Source organism: Eptatretus burgeri, chromosome 11 (genome assembly GCF_056783735.1).
Source record: "Eptatretus burgeri isolate ZD-2024b chromosome 11, Ebu_testis_v1, whole genome shotgun sequence".
In the NCBI taxonomy this organism is placed as follows: domain Eukaryota; kingdom Metazoa; phylum Chordata; class Myxini; order Myxiniformes; family Myxinidae; genus Eptatretus; species Eptatretus burgeri.
Genome location: NC_140971.1, coordinates 38,145,508 through 38,168,885, shown reverse-complemented (window position 1 = coordinate 38,168,885; position 23,378 = coordinate 38,145,508). Strand labels below are relative to the sequence as shown.

At 42.4% G+C, this 23,378-nt stretch overlaps 1 protein-coding gene and 1 long non-coding RNA gene across 6 annotated transcripts in view; one reads left to right on the top strand and one right to left on the bottom strand.

Annotated features, from left to right (window-relative positions):
• The first annotated feature begins 2,778 nt into the window (after positions 1 to 2,778).
• LOC147016894 (uncharacterized) overlaps positions 2,779 to 23,378 on the top strand; it is a 48,301-nt gene continuing 27,701 nt past the window's right edge. For 3 of the 5 annotated variants that reach the window (XM_085846050.1, XM_085846048.1, XM_085846051.1), the window contains exons 1-3: positions 2,779 to 3,198; positions 3,362 to 3,457; positions 21,042 to 21,228. In XM_085846050.1, coding sequence (XP_085702176.1) covers positions 3,099 to 3,198; positions 3,362 to 3,457; positions 21,042 to 21,228 — 383 coding nt within the window. In that variant the 5' untranslated portion in view covers positions 2,779 to 3,098. Of the gene's footprint in view, positions 3,199 to 3,361; positions 3,458 to 10,442; positions 10,965 to 21,041; positions 21,229 to 23,378 lie in introns of those variants that run through there. The other 2 variants (XM_085846052.1, XR_015049240.1) reach the window with 2 other exon arrangements.
• Positions 7,072 to 13,024, bottom strand: LOC147016895 (uncharacterized). Its single transcript, XR_015049241.1, has 5 exons — positions 12,480 to 13,024; positions 11,525 to 11,641; positions 8,917 to 8,994; positions 8,592 to 8,799; positions 7,072 to 8,280 (listed from the first exon to the last, which is right to left on the bottom strand). It is a non-coding gene; the product is annotated as an uncharacterized LOC147016895 (long non-coding RNA).

Sequence of the window (23,378 nt, the reverse complement as noted above, 5' to 3'; positions counted from 1 at the left end):
GGACCAGAGATTTATCCTGTACACACATCAGCTAGAAATTCGGATCACCACACTCCCTCCACCCAGCCTCCTCCAGAAGCCCATGCTCACACCAATCCAACCCCCACACCTAACTCTTTCTGTGTATGTAATAAGTGAATGCATAAAGCCTCACGTATTTCACCAAAACAACAGATGGTTATTTTTCTGGTGATACAGAAAGTCAAGATACCAAAAGATTATAATTGACGTGCGCGTCGTTCAGGATGCAATGGTGTTTTTTGTTGTGTACTGTACTGTACACATTATGCCTATGTTTATGGCTCATGCTTCAACACTTGCCTTGGATACTGGCACCAAAAGTGAATTTTCTCTCCAGCTCTCACGCAATAGGATTTCTATGCATGTGTTCCATGAGATTAAATAGGATTGAGCACAATCACATCACAGATTTCCTTTGAGCATTTCATTCTGAGATATGAAGAATGTAGTTGTGTTGCCTAAATTTTTTTTTTTTCGAGACGATAGATCTATAATTCTTCTGGACATTTTTTAACACAAGTAAAACGGTGTAATTTTGGTCGCATTGAAAACCATATCTTGCGGAAGAAATTTCTCCCAATCGCTCAGCCAATCGCCCAATGTCACGCCAAGACTGGGCGGTGAGATTGAAACGATAGGAGGACAAATCCACAGACTTGGCAGAATTCCTTCCGTGCAGTTTCAGTTGGACAGCAGAGGGAACAGATGGGAAAGGAATATGAGCATCGCAAGGCCAGGGGAGCTCGATACTCACGACTTATTGTTTGCTGTGGAAAGGTTGAATTATGGGGTTACTGTAATTTGGAGGAAGAAAGAAAAATCACCCACTGAAGCTGAACTTGAGTCTCTTATTAATGCTGCATCTCAAGTTGAAGTTTTCTGCCATCGAGTCATGGAACTCCATTTCCCATTGCAATCTCTTACCCTTCTATAATCTTCTTTCACTTAAACTCTTCAAGTTAAGTGTCTGTTTGTCCTGTAAATTTCTGTTTGAGCAAATGCAGCATTTGCCCCTGCGAGTTGGTTCGTTTGATAGTGCTCCGTATGAAACACCATCTTTCAGATTTAACTGCATAGTCTCTGTGCAATTCTGTTTCCCTGCCTCCTCCAAATGTCCCGACTTCTACCGAATGCAAAAGTGGCAATATTTCCAACGTGATCAAATGCAAGTGAACGATTTTCCTGGCTGTCTAATCGATTCCCCTGGATTGCCGACCAACTCTGGACAAGGATGATCGATTAGCTACAGAATTACCTTTACAAAAACGTTCCATGAATTTCCTATTGTAAATGTATTGGGTTCCATCGGCATTCCATGGAAACACAATTTCAAATTCACTCCCATTTGAAATATTGCGGATATTGGCGTGGAGATTGTGTGGGCCATTTTGAGGAGTGAAGCACAGTTTATTGTGGGGCTTTTGCTTGGCAAGGCTACAAATAGAGCTTGACTATTTTTATCCTATATCGGTGTAGGAGATGCCATTAAAGATAGACTGCAGGACTGGTAATGTGACATCTTTCTAGTTGTCACTTCAAAAGGACACAACGAATCACAAAGATCAGAACCACCCACGCTTTAAAGTTGAACAAGGGCTTTGTCAAATCCTTAGGCAGAGCCCTGGTGAATCAAATGCAAATTATCTTAATTACACCACTTCCGCCATTCATCGGCTATTTTAAAAGACCCCAAAAAATGAGGATTCTGCATTAATTTTGCTGTAAATTGGGTTCAATCTTGCTGTTAACATGACCAAACATTCTGACTTGAAGGGAAAGGTAAGTGGTGCACGCACATGGCATACATTCCACTTTTGGAAGGCTGATCTTAAAATCTCCAATGGGATATCAGCAAAGCAAAAATAAAATGGTGACAAAATGAGTTGCTGTCTTCGGATAAGCTGAGCTAACGAAAGCCTCAATAGGCACTTGAAATTTCACCAAATCGTTTGCTTGTTTAGAGGGACAGGGGTGAAGGTGGGGATGAGGAATCAACGTAAGAATTGCCTTGGACAAGAAAACAATCACACATGAAGAAGGAAGGGGTGGGGAGTAGAGGGAGGTAGGGGTAAGAGAAGAGAGATTGGGAAGTTAACTGCAGTTTGAGTGAAGAGTTAGGGGAGTAGACCTGGCTTGTATAAGTATGGACAAGACTCTCCTATGCAAATCAAATGGAAATTCTGATGTACTGTATTTTGCTTTTAGGCAGATGAGAGTGTCTAGTGGCTAAATACAGTATATCCTCATTAATTGCCAGTCTGGATGGCTGCAGTTGAACTCGATTTCTGATATGTTAGGAAGACAGCGGTGCCAATGATGGGGGTGTTCCTTCAACGTGTGAGAATAAAGGAATAAAATGACGTCGGATTGTGCAATGTTTGTATTCTTCTGAAGTTATCACACCATTACATCTGTTTGTGGGTGTTTGGCCATTTTTTTCCCAACCTTAGTTTTTCTGACAGTATGACTCGAGAGGAACTTGAAAATACATAATGTAAGAGCAAATAATCCCATTGCACAAAATAAATGCACAACTTGCGAGTTGGACATGTGCGTCGACTAATACCACACATTGCAAAATATCAAACACTCTTGGTTCTTTTTGAGGAAGTACTGGTGACCTTGTCAAAGGACAGTTTCTTGTAGATAAAACTGTCAAAGCAAAAATATCAATTCCATGCAATACTGGAGTGGGTTGTCCTTTTATGAGCTGGAGAGGAATAAATTGGAAGTCATGGTTGTGGACGAACCCTCAAGTATGGGAAAGGTAGCCTGTCATGCATAAAATGAAAGCAATAGGTTCATCAGCATTGGACAGTATTGTTACAGATCAGATCTAGAGGGTTAAATAAGGCAAAAATGAGGATAGTCATTTTATAGTGCATGTTGGAACAAGTGTAATGTTGTTCCCATGAGGGATAAAAGTGTTGAGCACATATTTAGAGAGCCCTTGTCTTCCCCATCCCAGGGTTGTGTCTAACCCCCACTCCCCACCCCCTCCTTACAATGATACACCTTTCCTCCGATGTACATCTGTCTTCATATACCTTTCCATACGAAGCAGCTTTCAGCAATCAATGTCCGACAATGTGCCTTTACTTGGCAAAAGGTCACGACACGCTGGGGACATGACCACATATGGACATCTGGCATGCTCAAGACCAACAGACACAACAGGTATGAAATTTCTCCAGTTTGCCTGCCAATCAGCAATGACTATCAGGCCACGTTGGCCAATGGCCATGTGCAGTTCGATATGCCCGTGGGATATGATACAAGGCGTGCACTGTGTTGATGTGTGGTTCGCATGGTTGATTTATGTGGTTGCGCTTGCTTCTAGAGCCTTGCTGCCCATGGTTGGTTCCCCATCCGTGGTGTTTCTCGGAGCCTACCCACTTGGAGGTGCTTCCACAGGCTGTGGTTCCTGTGTTTTGTGGTGTGTGGAAAACATGATAGTTTGTAGGGACAGCCCCACACGAATTCGCTGCACACCCGGAGGAAAGACACACACCATATGCGTGAGCATCGGGCATGGAATATGTTTCCCTTTTCTCTCTGTATCGTCTTCTTACTCTGTCCCATGCACCCCGAGTGAGTGGATAAGGCCATAATTCTTTCAGCCGTCTAGGTTCCGGGGCTGTGTTGAGTCTATATATTATTTATTCATTTGTTACCCCAAGCACGCAAAGCGAAAAGCGGGATTAAGCAATTGGCTCACTTCTGCTTGTCTGACCTTCTGTCTGCAAACGTCAGTTTGTGATTGAGCAACAACTTTATTTCAACTAAAAGTTGTGTTTTGAACACGAATCAGAACATAAATTGGAAAACAAATCTGTAGTGTAACAGGACTTTGCCTCTGAATTTGTCCTGATCGCACATGCGCAGAGTGGAGTGAGACAATCGTTTTACTCTGTCTGCCTGTCTGGCAATCAAACAAAATTGAAAATCATTCAAAACAGGAAAGTTGCTGTTTTTAAGGATCTCGTAAAGGGCACAAACAACAAGCATGAAGAAGTAACGCAACATGTTAAATAAGGTGGTGTAAAAGACGCTGCATCAACAGCGGTAAACTTCGAGAATTTTTTTTTTCTACGACCTTTAAAATCTGGATTTTATTTCAATTGAATTTTATACTTAAACACTGGTAGAACACAAATGACCTTTTTGCCACATATAACCTCCAGTTTAGCTTCTTCTTTATATTTATCTTCTATTCTACTACTTAGTCTCAGCTATCCTGTGTCCTTGACTGGGACTTCCTCTGGAATCTGATGAATTCTGCCCTTATGAAGGTCACTGGATATAAACATATCACAGATCTTGGCCGCCTGGGAGTACAAGATCCCAAATCCATTGGTTGATGCTATGAGAGGCTGATCTATCAACAGGTGGTAAGTGTCGAAGTGGTTGTATGGCCATGGACATGCATGGATGGTGGTACATGCAGCCACTTTCAGTTGCATTCCTGAAGTCACCAGAGTGGCATTGTTACAACAATGTGTTTGTTTAAGTTCCTTGTTCCCCTATGGAATGTCTTGGCCCGGTTTTGGACTTTCTCGTTTGCTGTGACTGATGAATGTCTGGTCTGTTAATCATGACTAATTAAATATGATGTTACAATCACTGAAAAATATTATACCTGCACCTGTCAACCCACCAACTCATTCACTCCCCTCAAATTAGTTTAGGATCTTTTTTGCAATATTTGGGGTTTTCGATCAAATTTTACTTCTGTTCAATCATGTACAGGGTGTTTCAAAAAACGTGGACTATTTGAATGTTTTATTGTCGAAAAATTAGAAAAGGGAGCAACTTCAGTAATACATTGATGGAAAGCATACACCACATCATTTTCAAATCGCTCGTTATACTGCTCGTAATTGACATTTTCAATGTGTGCTCCACCTTTGTTCAAGCAGGCTTTGATCCTGACTCTGAAATTCTCCACAACTCGTCTGCAATTGGCTGGAGTGGTAGCCTGATGATAGTCCCCCACCTCCTGCTTCAGGACAGCCAGGGTTCAAGGTTTGTTGGCATAAACTTGACCTTTGGCAGCACCCCAGAATAAAAAATCCAATGGATTCAAATCCGGGCTGTGTGGCACCCACTCATGTGCTGTGCCGCAGCTGATGACACGATTTCCAAACAGCTGGTGGAGCAAGTCGATGGTTTTACCTGCAGTGTGCGGTGGGGCACCATCCTGCATGAACCTTCCAAGTCTGCGTTGGTTTGGAGAAATTAGTTCAGTGAGATCAGCAAGGAATCGGCGTAAGACCTCGCTTTACCACTTGCCATTGACTGTCACCAAATTACCATTGGCATCCTCAAACCAATACGGCCCCAGAATACCCCATCTGGCATTCACTGCGCAGAAGCAAGTGGAGTTGGGGTCCTTGAGAGACATGTCGTCAACCTCCTCAAGAGGCTCAGCATCCCAGAAGATAGTGTTGTGAATGTCTATAGCCCCATTCAAATGAAAGTGTGCTTCATCACTGAACCACGGGGAGTTCATTCAATTTTGGTGCCTTTCCATTGTTACTTTGTTACTCAGCTTGCCATTGTCATTCAGAGTTAGTTTATGCCTTACAGGTATGATGTAGGGGTAGAGCTTGATTTCAGAAGTGAGAATGTGCCGCACAGATGAGGCTGAGATCGCCAGTTCTTGGGAACACTGACAGTGGGATTTCTTAGGACTTTCAAGAGCAGAATATCTCACAAGATCAATGTTCCCTTGGTCCTTGGTAACACTTGGTGGGTAGCCACTGGTGCCTTTATTTTGATATTTTTTCTGCTTCCCTGTGATTGGACATGCTCCACAAACCGCTGAATACTACCACTGGAAGGTCCATTACTGGTATGAACATTGTAATACTGACAGTATCATCGGTGCACCTGAACGTCGGATTTTGTCTCAAATTACAAGGTCAAAATTCTCACTTTTTTGTTCCACTGTGAACACCATAGTTGATGTTGGGTCCTATTGCCTACCTCTTAGAAATGACATACCACCACCACCACCACCATAACCTGCAAGAGAGAATGGTATAGCATTGGAAACGACAGAATATCAGGCTGCTCCAACAGTCCACTTTTTTGAAACACCCTGTATTCATTATCAAAATTCCTGGTCTGCTGGCTTTGTCAGAGTAGATTGGATAATGACATCTCTTCCGACTCTTTTGTAAAACCTGGTTACATCTTTTATCGACTTCATCATCCTCCATCTCATGGTCTTGGTACATATATATATATATATATATATATATATATATATATATATATATATATATATATATATCTATCTCAAGTACTCTGCCTGAAGCTTGTGAAAACTCTTTCGAATGTAGCACTCATGAGTTTATATTTTGTTGTCTTGCTCTCCTCCATTCCACAATATATCTGTTTTTGGTCCATGCTGGCGAAGCGAAAAGCGGGGCAAGTGATTCATCCGTGTGTAGCTGCATTTTGTTATTCCCTTTTCTCTAGAACCACTTGTCGGATTGAGACGATATTTTCACCATAGGTGCAACTACTCATGTAGAATGTTTTAATAATGATTTTGACATCATAGGCCACGTGGTCTGGCAGCCATGTTGGAAAAAATGAGAAATGTTGGACATCTGTATCTCTGAAACCATCTTCTGAAGATGGTTTCAAGAACAATATTCATAGATAATATGAATCAATAATTCATCTTCTGAAGTTGGTGCTGTATGTAGCACTTTCAAGTCAGCTGTCAACTGTCTTCCTGGCAACATGAAGGCTCAAATACACTATCCAGGTTTGATTCAATTTTCTGGATGAAACATTTTTGTGTCTTGTAGGACAAAGGAAGCATCTGCTATCCCACAAATTGTCATATTCCATTATAATATTGTACATCATGGAGAAATGTGGCATTTTTCCACCTTGACATGGTTAACCCGTCCAGCTGATGATCCGGGCAGTGGGAAAATCAGTTGATCATTTATAAGTTAAGGTTATAACTTCAATTAAAATAACTTTTGTTAAGTACCTTTCAGCACATAATATATCGGTGTGTGTGTGTGTGTGTGTGTGTGTGTGTGTGTGTGTGTGTGTGTGTGTGTGTGTGTGTGTTGCTCGTATATGTACAGAGCCATGACAGAAGTAAATAGACATCATAATTTTTCATAGAATTTATTTATTGAACATTTCAAGAACATTTGATCCATTTTAATACAGACATTAGTATTTGGTAGACTTGCCATTTACAGATTTCATCACTTTTACTCTTTCAGACGTAGAACTGAGTTCTGAAATTTTCTCTTGTGGGATTTCTGTCCAGGCTTCACGCAAACGGCTTAGCAATTCTGCCCATGGTGTTGGTTTCCTGGACTTTTTCTGCACAGCTCGATCCAATACGGCCCAGTGGTGTTCAATGGGATTCGTGTCAGGAGACTGACTTGGCCATGGATTTTGCTGAAAAACCATTTCTGTCCTGCCATTCTTTAGTCTTTTTTGCAATGTGGCATAGAGCTCCATCTTCCATGAACAGTGTTGTTTTTGATCATCTGACCAGTGGAGAAGACGGGGAGATGTCCTTCCTCAAGGATAGAAATGTGTATCATAGAGTTGATGTTGCCAACACACTCCGCAAGCTCTGATGGACCAGTGCTCCAGATTGCTCCCCACACCATCACTGAAAAACCACCGTGTTTGACAGTTGGCTGCAATCGGTTCAAAGAGAACTCTTGACTGGGAAGTGTCCAGACCCATTCACGTCCACTTTCAGAAAATTGAGCAAATTGGGACCTATCTGAAAAAAATGACAGTTTGTAAAAACTCCAAGGGTCTGTTGGCCATCTCATCAGCCCACTTCTTTCTCCCTTGAATGTTGACTGGTATAAGAAGAGGTTTTCTCCGAGCTGCTCTCCCATAGTAGCCCAGTTGATGAAGGTGCCGCACGGCAGTTCTTGAGCTAACTTGGATCTCCTCTGCAACATCTGCTGCCTTGCAATGGGGAGTTTCTCAATGGACCGCCTAACAGGTTGAAGACATCTTTCTGAGGGCCCACGTTGACCAGAATGGGAATCCGTGGATTCCTTGCTTTTGCTGGTGAATTGCACAATCACCCGATTGAATGTACAAAGCAGAATGCCAAGGTTCTGAGCTATCTGACGCTGGCTGACCCCACCTTCCGATTGGTCAACAATTCGTCCTCTTTGAAAATCACAAAGGTCGTGAGCTCCCTGGGTTTAAAGCGGAGTCAATTGTCACACATGACCCAGGAACTCGTTTCTGCAAATATATAATTGAATATTAGTACAAATCACCGAGTAAAACTTGCTTTATACAGATGAAATGAATAAATTTAAGGTGTCTATTTACTTCTGTCGTGTGTGTGTGTGTGTGTGTGTGTGTGTGTGTGTGTGTGTGTGTGTGTGTGTGTGTGTGTGTGTGTGTGTGTGTGTGTGTGTGTGTGTGTGTGTGGTATTTGTATGTATATGTATGTATGTGTGTCTGTGTCTTGTTATGGCTGGCTTTCTTCTTGGGACTACGGTGCAGTAATTGGTCTTTATTTTGATTGTATATGCCTGGTGTTGGCTTACTGGTTGGGGTGGTGGGCCTGGGATCTTAGGGTCCTGAGTTCAAATCTCGCTCGGCCATTGAATGATTACCAGGTGGGGTTGACTCAGCCTGTCATCCTTCTGAGGTCGGCAAAATGAGTACCAGCTCTCTGGTATCCTGCGTCAGAGCGGTGACCAGTCCAGGATTGTGCCCAATAGCACAGGAGACTGTTTTGGCAGCACCAACGCTCTGCACAGGAAATGGTTCCAACGGATGGATGTACGGACATGGTTCTACCTCAGGCAAATGGGTAAACACCATAAAATGCAATAGCTGATGGGTTCAGATAAGGAGGGTGAAGCTTACCTTAATCAGGGAACAGAGTATCATAAGTTCTTCCTGTTCTTGTATTCAACAAAAGTTGGACACAATTCCAGAGGAATGCTGCAAACAACATGGTGGATCGTGTAATTCAGCTTTAACAGCAGCTACACCAGACTCTGCCAAGCAATTGTTTCTAATGATGAGTTTTAACATTTCTGAATCAAACATAATTTCATGTCAATCATTTGTGTTTGGTGGACAGGTTGGGTGGGTGTGACAAGGATGAATTGATTCGATTTTGGTGAATCTTTTGTGCTCACACCGAATGAAACGGCAATTCATTTACATTGAGCCATATACAGCAATAACTGACATTGATGGTATCCTCATTCCCAAGGCAACAAAGTGCAAAAGGGTCATTCCATCAAGTTGGTCGCTACGCCCCTTCGCTGGGCTGTGGACTAGTATTAATAGTAGTAGTAGTAGTCCCCTCATCACCAAATAAAATAAAAAAGCAGAACCAAAACTGTAGTTCAACCTGCAAACTTACAGCGCTTGATATCAGAGGCTTATGCAGTCACTTTTATACACGAAAGACAGACATCACGATATGAGACTTTCTATTTACCTCTATTTTTTTTACCTCCGCCACCAAAAAATCGATGGAGGTTATGTTTTCACCCCTGTATGTTTGTCTGTCTATTTGTCTGTGATCAGGATATCTCAAAAAGTTGGCAACGGATTTGGATGAAACGTGGTGTATGGTTTGGATTTGTGGAGTGGATGAACTGATTAGATTTTGGTGAAGATCCAGATCCGATAATTTTTCAGTGATTCTTCACCATTGATAGAGAGGACGGAAAACGATATATAGCACGATATCTCGAAAATTATGGATGAGTTATGACAAAACTATGTGGACGAGTTTGTTATGTGATGGGAACAAGACGATTAGATTTTGGTTCATATCCAGATTGAGATCCGGCCTATCAGTGGGATACAAAACCTAAACTGTTGAGCCTAGCGGAGGGATGCGCTCTACGCCTCTACCGAGTGCCATTCCAGTTGGTTTATGATATGAATAACATCATTTCTCACGAACTCAATTTTAAAATGTTTTCCTTGTCGACAAGGAGTCAAATTTATCTTGGATTCCTGGGGTGCCAACCCAGAGGGAGAGTGGTACTCCATTGAGCCATAGACAAAGCCTTGTAGGCTGGGTGAGTTTTTTCATTTACAACCAATGGAAAATATTTTCATAGGTGGTTGTACAAAAACACAGAAGCCACTGCCTGTCATCCTTCCAAGACTGGCAAAATGAGTCCCAGCATGGGGTAACAGGATGAGTAACAGGGGCACACTGCATCAGCAGCACAGCTGCACACCCAGACAATGATGCAGCCAAGCATCCAAAAGCTGCATATGAATAAATAAATAAATAAATAGGACGGTGGCCTCTGCTTTGTGTTTTTTAACCACTTCTCCTGTCTACTCACTCTGCTATGTTGGCCTTCAGACCCTTGCCAGCTTCTCGAGGATGCACGTACTCTTCCAATAAACCCCTCCTAATTAAACTTCCTAAATCCAGGCTTACTGCACACCTCAACACTTTTGTTCCTCTTTCCTTGTGTTTATGGAACTTCCTTCCTGAGGCTGCTCAATATCACTTTTCCCTCCAGGGCTTCAAGTTTGAGATGCACTACCATCTCAAGTCACCCCCTATCTTTCCATGCAAAGTTTTCTCTTCCCCTTAAGCCAATTAGCCAAACCCTCTTTCTTGCAGGTTTCCTCCCTTCTAATCTCCATCCTCCCTTACTTCTTTGTTGTATAAAAGTCTGGGCCTGTGGAGGAGCTCAAACATGGAACGGATCAGGACATAACAGAAAAAAAGGAACATTAGAACGAGAGGGGGAAACACACCAACAGCAAGGTTGAAGGACAAAATAGAAGGAGACTTGGACAAAAAAATGGATGTGGGAAAGGATGAGGGGTAAGGGAGGATGAATGGGGTGGACAAGGTGCATGCAAGAGCAAACTCTTGCTCAAGAGCAAGACAAGAGCAAAAGGAAAGACTGGAAACTTGGAAAGAGGTGGGTTTGGGGAGGGTTAATGGGTGTTGAAAAGATCATGGCCTTGTTGTATCCAACTGTGGCCCCACTGTCCCACTGTCGATTTGTTGCTTCTTTTTTTATCCCTGTCATCTCTCTCTTCTATGAGCCTCAATATTCTTAATGAAAAGTTTTGTTTTATTATTATATTTTAATTTCTTATTTTATATATATTATTTTATATATAGTTATATATTACCATTATATTTTTTGCTTTGAAAGTACATTAGAAAATCAACGTTGTCCTTTATGACTATCATATTTGTTCACAGAGCAAGAATTTTGAAATATGAAAAAATAATCTCCACTCAGTAACCAGCTGTCATTTTCGAGCGTTTCCATCAGAAGAGTGCTAATTGCTTCAATTCTAAATTATTTACCTTGCCTCTGTATATCTTGCATCAAAAGCTGATGACTTTCTTTTCAGTTCCCTTCTCGAAGCAACTAAATAATCGAACTGTACCTTAGATTACACTCACCCATGCTGTTGAAATGTTTCTTGACTTGTTGATAATGGAAATATGGATCAGATCAAAACCCACCTCCTTGTTCCCACACCCGCTGTGGAGAAAGCATTGCACAGTGGCAGCCTTGACTTTCTGCCTCATTTAATGGCTGGTGGTTCAATTTGACACACATGTCAGCTTGGCTCCAATTCTCTGGAAAAAAATACACACACACACACACACACACACACACACACACACACACACACACACACACACACACACACACACACACACACACACACCGAATGAAATATTCTCTTGGGAACTTAGCTCAGCTATTACGGGCTGTCTTCAATTAAAATGCTCAGATTTTGTTTGGCTGTCTATGATGACATTTGCAAAGAAACACAGTACGTTCCAGCTAATTGGCTTTGAAGCTCTAACCTGGGTAGAAAAACAAAAGTTGAATTAGCAACCATGCAATGAGAAATAAATTGCAATGCTCGTTCAAATGATTCACCGAAGATTTTTGGGTAACCAAATGGGAGGTTAATTTGTGGAGCTTTAGGGCTTTGGTTAAAAAGTATGCGTCAAAGGCCTGGTGGCATGATGTCACATGTTTTAACTTGATGCACAATGCTGGCAACACCTTAATGATAATATCTTAATTATACATGTTGGGTGTAATAGAAAGAGGGGAAGGAAAAGGAATATAAAGGAAAAAAAATATATCAGGTAATGAGGAAAAAAGTTTCAAATGTTCCAAATGTCTATTTTTTGTTTGCTTTATATTTGAAAACAAAACGTATCATTGTTGAATAAAAACAATTTGTGCAATTAATCGGTAAATGTGTTAATATTGATGCAATTTAAGTTGTTTTGAGCCGACAAGTGAACGTTCAGTTGTTTAGTCGCAACCTCAAAATTAACTTTCACTACCACTGATTATAGGAGGAACATTTTTTTTTATTACAGAAAGTGGTTAAAATCACAGTGAACAACTTGCACTGCATAGCTGAAGCTACCAATGAGTTCATTTGAAGGTTACCTTTGTTTTATGATGGCGGGAGGCTGGAGTTAAGGCTGCATTTCGGGTTATAGTTATGATCACAATAAATGTAGTCGTGCTTCAAAAACCTTTTGGAACAAATTAATTACTCCAACATTTCCCAGCTTTCCGCGCGTCACCGTCGCGTTTGAACAGTCGTACTGTCAGCGGGTCTCAGAGTGACTTAGGCCATGGTGAGACACACAAAGGGCGTTGTCTTAATGATGTCAGTAGCTCTGAATAATGTCTGGTTTAATTTAAGCATGAAAATGCCTGTCTGGCTGGTATGCAATGGTTATATTCCTAGAGCGTTGCTGCTCTGCAGTTGTGCGAACAAACTGGGTAACTGCCTGGATGGTTGTTTTTCCTCTGTTTGTGAAAAGTGGACGGAAAGTAAGGGCTATTTTCGGATTTAAACTTCAGCCATTTTAGTTTTCAAAGCTTCTCCTATGAATGTGTTTTCTTTGTGCACTCAAGCAATAATTTTCATAAGAAGTTTTTAAAAAGGAAAATTGAGCAAAGATAGCAGATTAATTATTGGCAATATTGTATATTTAGGTGTTTGCGCATTCCTGCGTACACACACACACACACACACACACACACACACACACACACACACACACACACACACACACACACACACACACACACACACACACACACACACACACACACGTTAATTTAAATTCATGTGCTCATGAAAAAACAATAATTGCCAATACCTTTGTTGTTTAAAAATTGATGGTATGCTTCAAAAACAACAAGACATTCATAAAATGTACAGGATAAGAAATGAAAGTTAAAAACCGTTCTAAGCGAACATGAAATTGACTGTTTTTCCACAGATATAGACAATTACAGGCCATAATTGCTTTGTAGGCCTTGCTGGCTTTCAAAAGCGATAATGTGAATTGTGTGGAAAAGCTCAAATGAGGTAGCATTAAAAAAAAATAACAAAGCAAAACATTTTTGAGGGAAAGCTTCCTGGCATTTTTGGAGAAACAAGGCCAACAAGGAATATTATGAGAATATATTATCTTATGGAGGTTCATGAAGGGAGGGATTGAGACCTTGGGAAGAGGAGTGGGAGGTGAGCTTTTACAATGCCAATAAGCTCTGGCTTTATGAAGGTTTCAGACCAGCAGGAACTTTAGTGGGTGACTCCGTAAATCCAACTTCCTCGGGTAAGTATGGCTCTGGATGCTCACTCATCGAGAGTGCATGGGTGTTGGCATAGTAAAAAGACATGGTCATAGTGAAAGTTACACTTCCGTTAATAGCCGTGGGTGTGTGCAGTAAATAGTCTCCCATGCAGTTTGGCACATTAATTACACCACATGTCTGCTGGATGAGTGACGGGTAGTAATGCCTCAAGTTGCATTGATGTCGATGAGAACTAAGATAGCAGCCAATGGTGTAAGTGCCCTTGGGGAAAGGGAAGGGAGGGTGGAGGGAGGAATGGGAGGATAACAAAAAAAAATGTCCTGAGTTTTTGATTAATGACAAGGTTCAATTTCCCGAAACTCATCTTGGACCTGCTGCACATTTTGTTGCGACGCCTGATCATAACTGCAAGCCCAGTGAACGATTTCTATCGGGTCGTGATGTTGCGGACACTAATGAACATCCTGATGTCGGGCCATCCAGAGGTCACATCCACAATCATCGATGGAGTGAACGCCCATGTTATGACAGACTTTAACAGATGAGGGAGAGACCTTACTGAAGAACTGTTCACCAGCTTTGAGAGTAATAAAACAAAACTGCCCCAACCTCTGGCTTTGTCTAAAGCATGCAAAAGTGCAACTTTCATGAACACTACTATTGTATGATCATCAAAAAAGTATTGGATCATGGAAGCTTTCAAAACTCTCTGGCATGGAAAACGCACAATCATTGTTATCCAATAGTCTTGCTTTGTTCCCCATCCCACCTCCATTCTCATTCCCGAGGTCAAAGATAATTTTCATACAAAATCAAGTGTCTGGTGACCGGGTGATTTGTTATACATATTTCCACACCATAGAGAAGGAAGGAAAATACAGCATGTCATTGCTTTGGACAATGGAAAATACACGCACGACATCCATATTGATGGAGAAGTGTATCAGGACTCCCGTGAAATTTCTCAAAAAGTGAAAAGTACGAAAATGTATAGATTGGCTACGAAAATCAAAACCTTCACGAATAATGACAAAGAACAGAAACAGGAAAGCACATACATAGGATGGCAAGATCATAAAACATACACACGATACGTACATTGAAAACGAAACTTATAGCTGCACTTCAGAGTTTGTTATTTTATGCACTTTTATAGCTACATCATTCATGTATCATGAAGTTTTGTAGATGACGTTTTTTTCGTGGTCCATGCTCATTGCTACTCCAAGAGGTATTCAGAGTAACAATTTGGTATTTGGACAAGATGCCGACACAACGGCGGACTCTTTTTGAAAAGTATGGTTGTATCCTTTATGCAATCCACCACTAAATGCCAGCAGATAAGCGACCCAGCTTAAAGTACTTCAAAAGGACGGCACTCTCATTGATGCAACACCCCACTAGAAAGCACCAGAGTGGCAGTTTATCATCGGGTCAGGAATCAAACCCTGAGAAGACAACTCAAAGGTGAGTGAGTGTACTCACTGCCTTTGAACTATCTTGTCAGCCGAATGACGTGCTAACAATGAAAAACAGAATACACTAGAAAGAGCAATCAAAGATAGTAGACCCTCACCAGAACTTGTCTTGTGTTGTGTTTTATAAAATGTAGTGGCCTGCAAAAGTATTTACCCCCGACCAATAATGCCACATTTAGATGAATTATGAATGATATAGAAACAATTTTTCCAAATGAACTTTTTTATTTATAACTGGAGAGATCACACTAAACACTGTTATAGTTTAAGGAGGTTACATTTCAGGAATATCTGTAAAAAAAAAACATGTACAAATCAAAATTCACCAGTTGTAAAAGTATTTTCGTTAGGTCAGTTCTTGGTGGAAGCAACTTTTGCAACAATGACTGCTATGAGTCTTTGTGGGTATGTCTCTATCAGTTTCGCACAGTGAGATGGTGAAATATTTGCCCATTCTTCACGTGAAAACTTCTCTAGTTCTGCCAACTTTGATGGGGATCATCGATTGACTGCAATCTTCAAGACTTACTAGCAATGCTTAATTGGGTTCCAATCAGGACTTTGACTGGACCACTGAAGAACATTCATTTTCTTCTTATTCAACCACTCTAGTGTGGCTTTGTATTTGTGCTTCAGATCATTGTCCTGATGAAATGTGAATCCCCTACTCAGTTTTAGATTCATGGCTAACTTAAGCAGGTTTTCATCAAGGATTCTCCTGTACTTTGCACCGTCCATTGTCCCTTCTATCCTGACAAGCTTGCCAGTCCCTGCTGATGAAAAGCAGCCACATAACATAACATAACATAACACCACCATCACCATGCTTGATAGTCGGGATGGTGTTGACTGGGTGATGTGCAGTGTAAGGTTTGCTTGGGACGAAACGCTTTGAATTTTGACTAAAAAGTTGAATTTTGTCTCGCTTGACCACAAAATGTTTCTCCACATTCCTGCAGCATCATTAAGATGCTTTTTCACAAACTCCATACGAGCTTTTAGATGCGTCTTTTTCAGTAATGACTTCTTTCTTACCACCTGTTCATGGAGGCTAGCTTTGTGAAGGGAACGGGATATTGTTGATTGATGAACACTCAACCCCATCTTGGACTTCGAGCCTTGCGTATCTTTCAGTCATTGTTGAATTTGCAGTGACATCCTGAACCAGTTTCCTGCTTGCCCAGCTGCTGAGTTTAGATGGGTGACCTGATCTGGGTAGAGTGTGCATGGTATGATACGTCTTACAAATCTTAATGATGGATTTCACTGCACTCAAAGGAATAATGAGTGATGTTGAAATCTTCTTGTAACCCTCTCCTGAATGATGTTTCTCCACCACTTCATTTCTGACTTCTTTGGAAAGGTCCTTGGTCTTCATGTTTGCTTGTTAGTTGACCAAGTGAGTTGCACCTTAAAACTGCTTAGATAAGTAGGGAAGCTTAATTTTTAAGATAAATCACTGCTAACATACAGGTGAAACCTATTACACTTATTTTGTAATTTTTCAAACAAATAATTTGTTCCTGGAGTGATATATTGTTCATTGGGTGAAGGGTTTGAATACTTATGTAAGTGAGAATCATCTGATTTTTCTCTGTTAATCTAACTTATTCACATATTATCTGCATTTTAAAAATCTTTATCATTTTGGAGTGGTTTGTGAAGTCTCGTTATATTAAGTTTGATTTCAAAGCATCATGAAATAAGCTCAAGTGGCATCAAAATGTGAAAACTTTTGAGGGGGTGAATACTTTTTCAGGACACTGTATTTTATAGACATACTCACATTCTAATTTTACAGACTTTATCGAGATACTTGGTTGAAAAAGATAATGTGTAAAAATTGTGGACTACATTAACACATTGTGTGTAGACAAACAGACAAATGGGCCCAAGTGCAATACCCTGTCGTCTGGCTAGGGTAATGAGAATGACACTCAGTGGAGAGCATACCTCCACCAGCCTGAACAGTTTATGTTTAGTATCTCACTGATACATCTCACATTATGCAGTGACGTGCCACTCTGGCACATGCTCCCACACCTGACCTGACCTGATACATCAGATCTGCATCCAGACCTGAACCAAAATCTAATCAGCTTGTTCTTGTCACCTTCCCAACTCATCCACCAAGTGTCGGCCGAATCCGTCCACAACATTTTGAGATATCGTGCTATAAATCGTTTTTGGCTCAATCTCTCACTGGTGAAGAATCCCTTTTTTAAAATTCTAGTATTCAGATCTTCACCAAAATCTAATCAATTTGTCCTAGTCACACATCCAACCTGCCCACCAATTTTTTTTTCCGAATTCATACACAAGTTTTTGAAATATCCTGTTCACAGACAGACAGATAATCAGACAGACAGGGGTGGAAACATAACCTCTCCCCACCTTCAGTTGCGGAGGTATTTATAATATGTGGATCTGGATTTTCACCAAAAATCTAGTCAATTTGTCAGAGTCACACATCCAACCTGTCGGACACCAAGTTTCGGCCGAAACCAAACATAACTTTTTGAGATACACTGCTCACAAAAAACCAAACAAACAGGGCTGAATATATAACCTCTGTCTACCTTCAGTGGCAGAGGTAATCCCACCTGACATACTATCATGAGTACTCCATAACTCAAGGATGTATATGTCGATGAACATGAGCAGCTCAAGGTCCAGCTGAGTTTGACTGGAAAAGCTGAGCTGCAATTTAGCCACAGGAGATCTGAGGAAAGGGTGTATCTATATAATGGGAATGCAATTAAAGTGTTGAGGTTTTTTTTCCATCCTTCTCCTCCCTCCCACACACAAACTTCCACACTTCAGCTCCCTCCCTTACTCCTATTTCCTTTCAACTCAATTTCCCTTAAATTTCCTATCCTTTCCAACTTCCCTATTTTTGTTTCTCTTTCTTATCCCCTTCGCCTTACTTCCTTTTTCCAATTTAATTTATTTTTCATTTACATCCCTTCCCCGACTTTGCATTCTCAATATGCTCTGGGTAACAAAGTCTTTACATGTTGAACAGCTGCTATAACCGAAATGACAGTGACATTTTCTTGGAAGTAGGCCAATTTGTTTCCATCCCAGATAGCCAATGGAGAGCTCGCAGACAGCCTGCACAAGGCACTCAAGCTTGCAGGCACAGCTGTAGGAGAAGCCTTTCTCTTGCTGCAGATCATGAACCATGCAGGGTATATGTACGAGGTACAAATGCATTTGCAGCATACTGAGCTGGATGCAAAACAAGCCGGACTCGCTCTCAACTACATATTGATCAGCCTTCCCACCGCTCCCCCCCCCCTTCCCATTGCAAGCAAAACAATTGAATCAATTATTGCAGTAGACAAAGTTATTTATCTTTTCCAATTTGCTTATCACAAATCGAAAAATTGGATTCTGACTCAGTTACTCAATGCTAGACATGTTAGACATGTTGCTTTTCCTAACCTAGCAGTGGATGGAGGCTCTGAACCTTAAATTGGAGGTCAAAACAGTCTCTCGAGACATATATCTAGCATGTTTGACATTCTGGCATCCTTTTTTATCCAAGCTCTCAGCCTTTGGCAACCAGGGTTGACTTCTTACTTGGTTGACAAATATGTCCTTGACGTGTGTGAACAGCTGCGCATTGCTCTCCATAGCATCTTCTCTTCCATTTTTCCCTAAGCGGCTGGAATCGCACACAAGGAGTGAGTGCTCCAGGCCCAATCTTTTTCAAATTCACATTGAAAACCTTTCCGTTTCTTGGACGATCCAACCCCCATACCACTTTGCTGATGACTACATGTTGCACCACCCAATTTATCATTCTCAAAACAGAAGGCTGCAGCTGAATCTATCTGTTTGCTGACATGCAGAAGATCAAAGCTTGGTCAATGACCTGTTACATTATTTTATTTTTGGACATGCAAACAATAAGTATTGTTTGCATGTCCAAAAATGAAATTAGTGCATGGTTTGTTTCTGTCTGTCTGTCTGTCTGTCTGTCTGTCTGTCTGTCTGTCTGTCTCTCTCTTCCAGCAGGTTATGGGTCTCCATTCTATTCTGGTCCTACAATCACCAACTCTCTTTATCATCTGCCCCTCTTCAGAGCAGTTTATTCAAACATGCTCAAAGACCAACCCACTCCTTGTTTGCTTACCCAAATCCAGTATGACAGCTCACTTCTAATCCTTCAACCGCCTTTTATTCCTGTCTGTGGAACAGTCGTGCAGCTTCTCTCAAAACCCACTCCTCCATACACTCACTTAAGATGTCAACTTACCATCACCTTATATCAAATTCTATGTCAACTTGTGAGATTTTCTATTTTTCCTGTCTCTGTTTGTTTTTCAGTCCCTCACCTTACCCTTTGCTTCCCACTGTCAGTATGTATGCTCCTCAGCCCTTTGTGTCATTCATCTCTTCCATGAAATTCTGATTAGAAGCAGCACTAACGCCACTTCTGAAGTGCAGCAATGTCACAGGCGAAGTGCAGCAATATGCAAACAATCATCTGCTAATCACAATGCTAACCACATTGATCGTTTTCTAATGTAAAGTGCAGAGGAAAAGAAAAGAAAAGAAAAGAAGAGAACAAAATGCGGTTGGTTTTCAGAGAGATTTAATATTCTTGGTATTGGGATTTCTGGAAATGAGAAAAGAATGCTGCAATATGGGAGGATAAATTTGGCAAACATCGTGGGAAGAAATTTGAAGAAGTGTGGAATTAATAAGGTGATGCTGCTCCTTTAGCTTGTTTAACTAATAGGACAAATGTATTTGGTTATACCAAGTTCAACCCTTGTAAATCATACAAGTCCATCTGTTTCATGTTCATTTGACCCCCCCCCCCCTCTGAACCCAGTGGACAACCTATTGTAAGGTTGTTTAGGTCTTCCCTAAGCTTCAAGATTTGGGTAAAAATACAACTTTATAGGTTGATTTTTGAAATTTTAAATAAATAAAGGGGCAATACCATTGGGCACTCACCTGGGAGCGGCTGGATAATAAAACCAGGGAACTGGAACTGCACTCGGTTGTACCTGTCTGTATGAAACATGATTTTTTAAATTTATCTATTTATTTATTTATTTATATTGAAGGCTCCAGTCACGGACTAAATAGTCCTCATCGAGACCAGGGCTTAAGTAAAGAAATATAAAAGAGAATGTAAAGTGAGGAGTGAAAATGAGTAAGAAAAGTGTGTGGTGTTTGTTTGCAAGAAAGAGATGTGAAAGCCAGCCTGGTAGTTGTCGTTTGAGTGAGACAGAAAGTAAGACCAGCAATCCTGACACGGAGAGTGTAAGATGGTTCCGGGCACCACTTTAACGCTCCGAAGTCAGAACGGTAGTACCACCCTGGGAAGTTGCTGCCGACAACCTATGACCTAAAAGCGTCGTGTCATCGTCAGGGTGATTCTTGGTTGAATTTGATCTTGGTTGAACTTGGTTGAACTCAGAACCCTGGGACCCCAAGCCCACCACTCCAGCCATTACATCCACACTAGGCGTAATCAGAAGTGAAATCCGAAATTATTTTTTAACAAACTCGCGATTTTTATAACTTAGTGTATTTATTGAAACAAAGCATTAAACTTAACTTTTTATACTGTTCGGACGATTATACTGAGTGAAGAAAAGATGGTGGAATGTGCAGAAAGTGTAACTTCTTCGCGTGAGATGCCGTGCTTCATAACTTCCTCTTGCAACCCATGATGGCACGGTCCACAGGGGTCCTTTTTTTCGGAAATTGCAGATGCTGTTTGCTGTTTTGGTTTTGGGTGATTTGCTTTCATTACAAAATATTAATATACCAATAGTTTCTGCAAGTGAAGAGGTACTTAGAGAGCACACATGGACGTGGTAGATATGGGAACAAATGATGCTCTGTGGGGTGAGTGCATGCCTGTTCTTGGTTATGTGTGTGCGGTGTGCAGGTTTCACGGGCGCACGATCTGAACACAAATTGAGGTCCATGGTGGGTGCCACTGTGGAGGAGGTTTATGCGCCGTCTCATGAATCATGTGCTTCTGCAGTGCCGAAGCTTCATGGGGAGCGGATGTGCTGCGGCATCGAAGATAACACTGTTGTTTGGGCACATTTTATCGCCCCGGTAATGCACTGGTACGTTTCCTTCTCATTCCCTCCCCTCAAGCTTCTTTCCCATTCCCTCTCCTCACACTGCCTTCCCATTCCTTCTCCTCACACTGCCTTCCAATTCCCTCCCATCAAACTGCATTCCCATGCCATTCCCTCATGCTTCCTTCCCATTTTCTCCTCTCATGCTTCCTTCCCATTCTCTCCTCTCATGCTTCCTCCCATGCCCTCCCCTCACACAGTCTTCCCATTCCCTCCCCTCACTCCCCACTCCCTCACTCCCCACTCCCTCACTCACCTTTCTGCCTCTCTCCCCACTCTCCCCCCCCTCTCTGTCCCACCACTATCCCTCTCTGTCCCACCACTATTCCTTTCTGTCCCACCCCGATCCCACCCATCTCTGTCCCACCACTATCCCTCTCTGTCCCACCCCTATCCCACCCCCTATCCCTCTCTGTCCCACCCCTATCCCTCTCTGTCCCACCCCTATCCCTCTCTATCGCACCACTATCCCTCTCTGTCCCACCCCTATCCCCCTCTGTCCCACCCCTATCCCTCTCTGTCCCATCCCTACCTATCTTTGTCCCACCCCTATCCCTCTCTGTCCCACCCCTATCCCTTTCTGTCCCACCCCTATCCATCTCTGCCCTACCCCTATCCCTCTCTATCCCACCCCTATCCCTCTCTGTCCCACCCCTATCCCTCTCTGTCCCATCCCTATCTATCTCTGTCCCACCCCTATCCCTCTCTGTCCCACCCCTATCCCTTTCTGTCCCACCCCTATCCATCTCTGCCCTACCCCTATCCCTCTCTATTCCACCCCTATCCCTCTCTGTCCCTACCCCTATCCCTCTCTGTCCTACCCTTATCCCTCTCTGTCCCACCCCTATCCCTCTCTGTCCCACCCCTATCCATCTCTGTCCTACCCTTATCCCTCTCTGTCCCACCCCTATCCCTCTCTGACCCACCCCTACCCCTCTCCGTCCCGCCCCTCTTCCTCTCAGGCCCACCCCTATCCCTCTCTGTCCCACCCCTATCCATCTTTGTCCTACCCCTATCCCTCTCTGTCCTACCCCTATCCCTCTCTGTCCTACCCTTATCCCTCTCTGTCCCACCCCTATCCCTCTCTGTCCCACCCCTATCCCTCTCTGTCCCACCCCTATCCATCTCTGTCCTACCCTTATCCCTCTCTGTCCCACCCCTATCCCTCTCTGTCCCACCCCTATCCCTCTCTGTCCCACCCCTATCCATCTCTGCCCTACCCCTATCCCTCTCTGTCCCACCCCTATCCCTCTCTGTCCCACCCCTATCCCTCTCTGTCCCACCCTGATCCTTCTCTGTCCCACCCCTATCCCTCTCTGTCCCACCCCTATCCATCTCTGTCCTACCCTTATCCCTCTCTGTCCCACCCTTATCCCTCTCTGTCCCACCCCTATCCCTCTCTGTCCCACCCCTATCCTTCTCTGTCCCACCCCTATCCCTCTCTGTCCCACCCCTATCCATCTCTGCCCTACCCCTGTCCCTCTCTGTCCTACCCTTATCCTTCTCTGTCCCACCCCTATCCCTCTCTGTCCCACCCCTATCCCTCTCTGTTCCACCCCTATCCATCTCTGCCCTACCCCTATCTCTCTCTGTCCCACCCCTATCCCTCTCTGTCCCACCCCTATCCCTCTCTGTCCCACCCCAATCCCTCTCTGTCCCACCTCTATCCCTCTCTCTCTCCCACCCCATCATTAGTGTGAAAAGGGAGTGTTTGATGCCGTAATGTGTCCCATTTCTCAAAGTCGCAATATTCGCTCGCTTACGCTCACTCATATTTCTCCTTTTCAAACTGGAGTGAGGAAAGTGAAAAAAAAACATTTTTAGTGCTTTATCATTAATAAACCATTGTGGCCTGTTCCAAATCAAGGCATTGTTTAGCAGGCTGAACAAAAGGGCGATTTAAGACCCAGGCGAGGGAGAGTGAGGTGACTGAGGATGCACCTTGATAAAGGATATAATTAAATAAGGCCACTAATTGTCTTCAAAAGGGGTGTTTTAACTAATCCAAACAGCCTGTTTTCACTCATGAACCAACTTGGAGTTCCCTTAGTGTGCATGCAAAGTTTGGGGCTGATAGGTTTCATGGTTTTGGAGTAATGGAGGAGACTGACAGACAGACACACACTGACATTTAT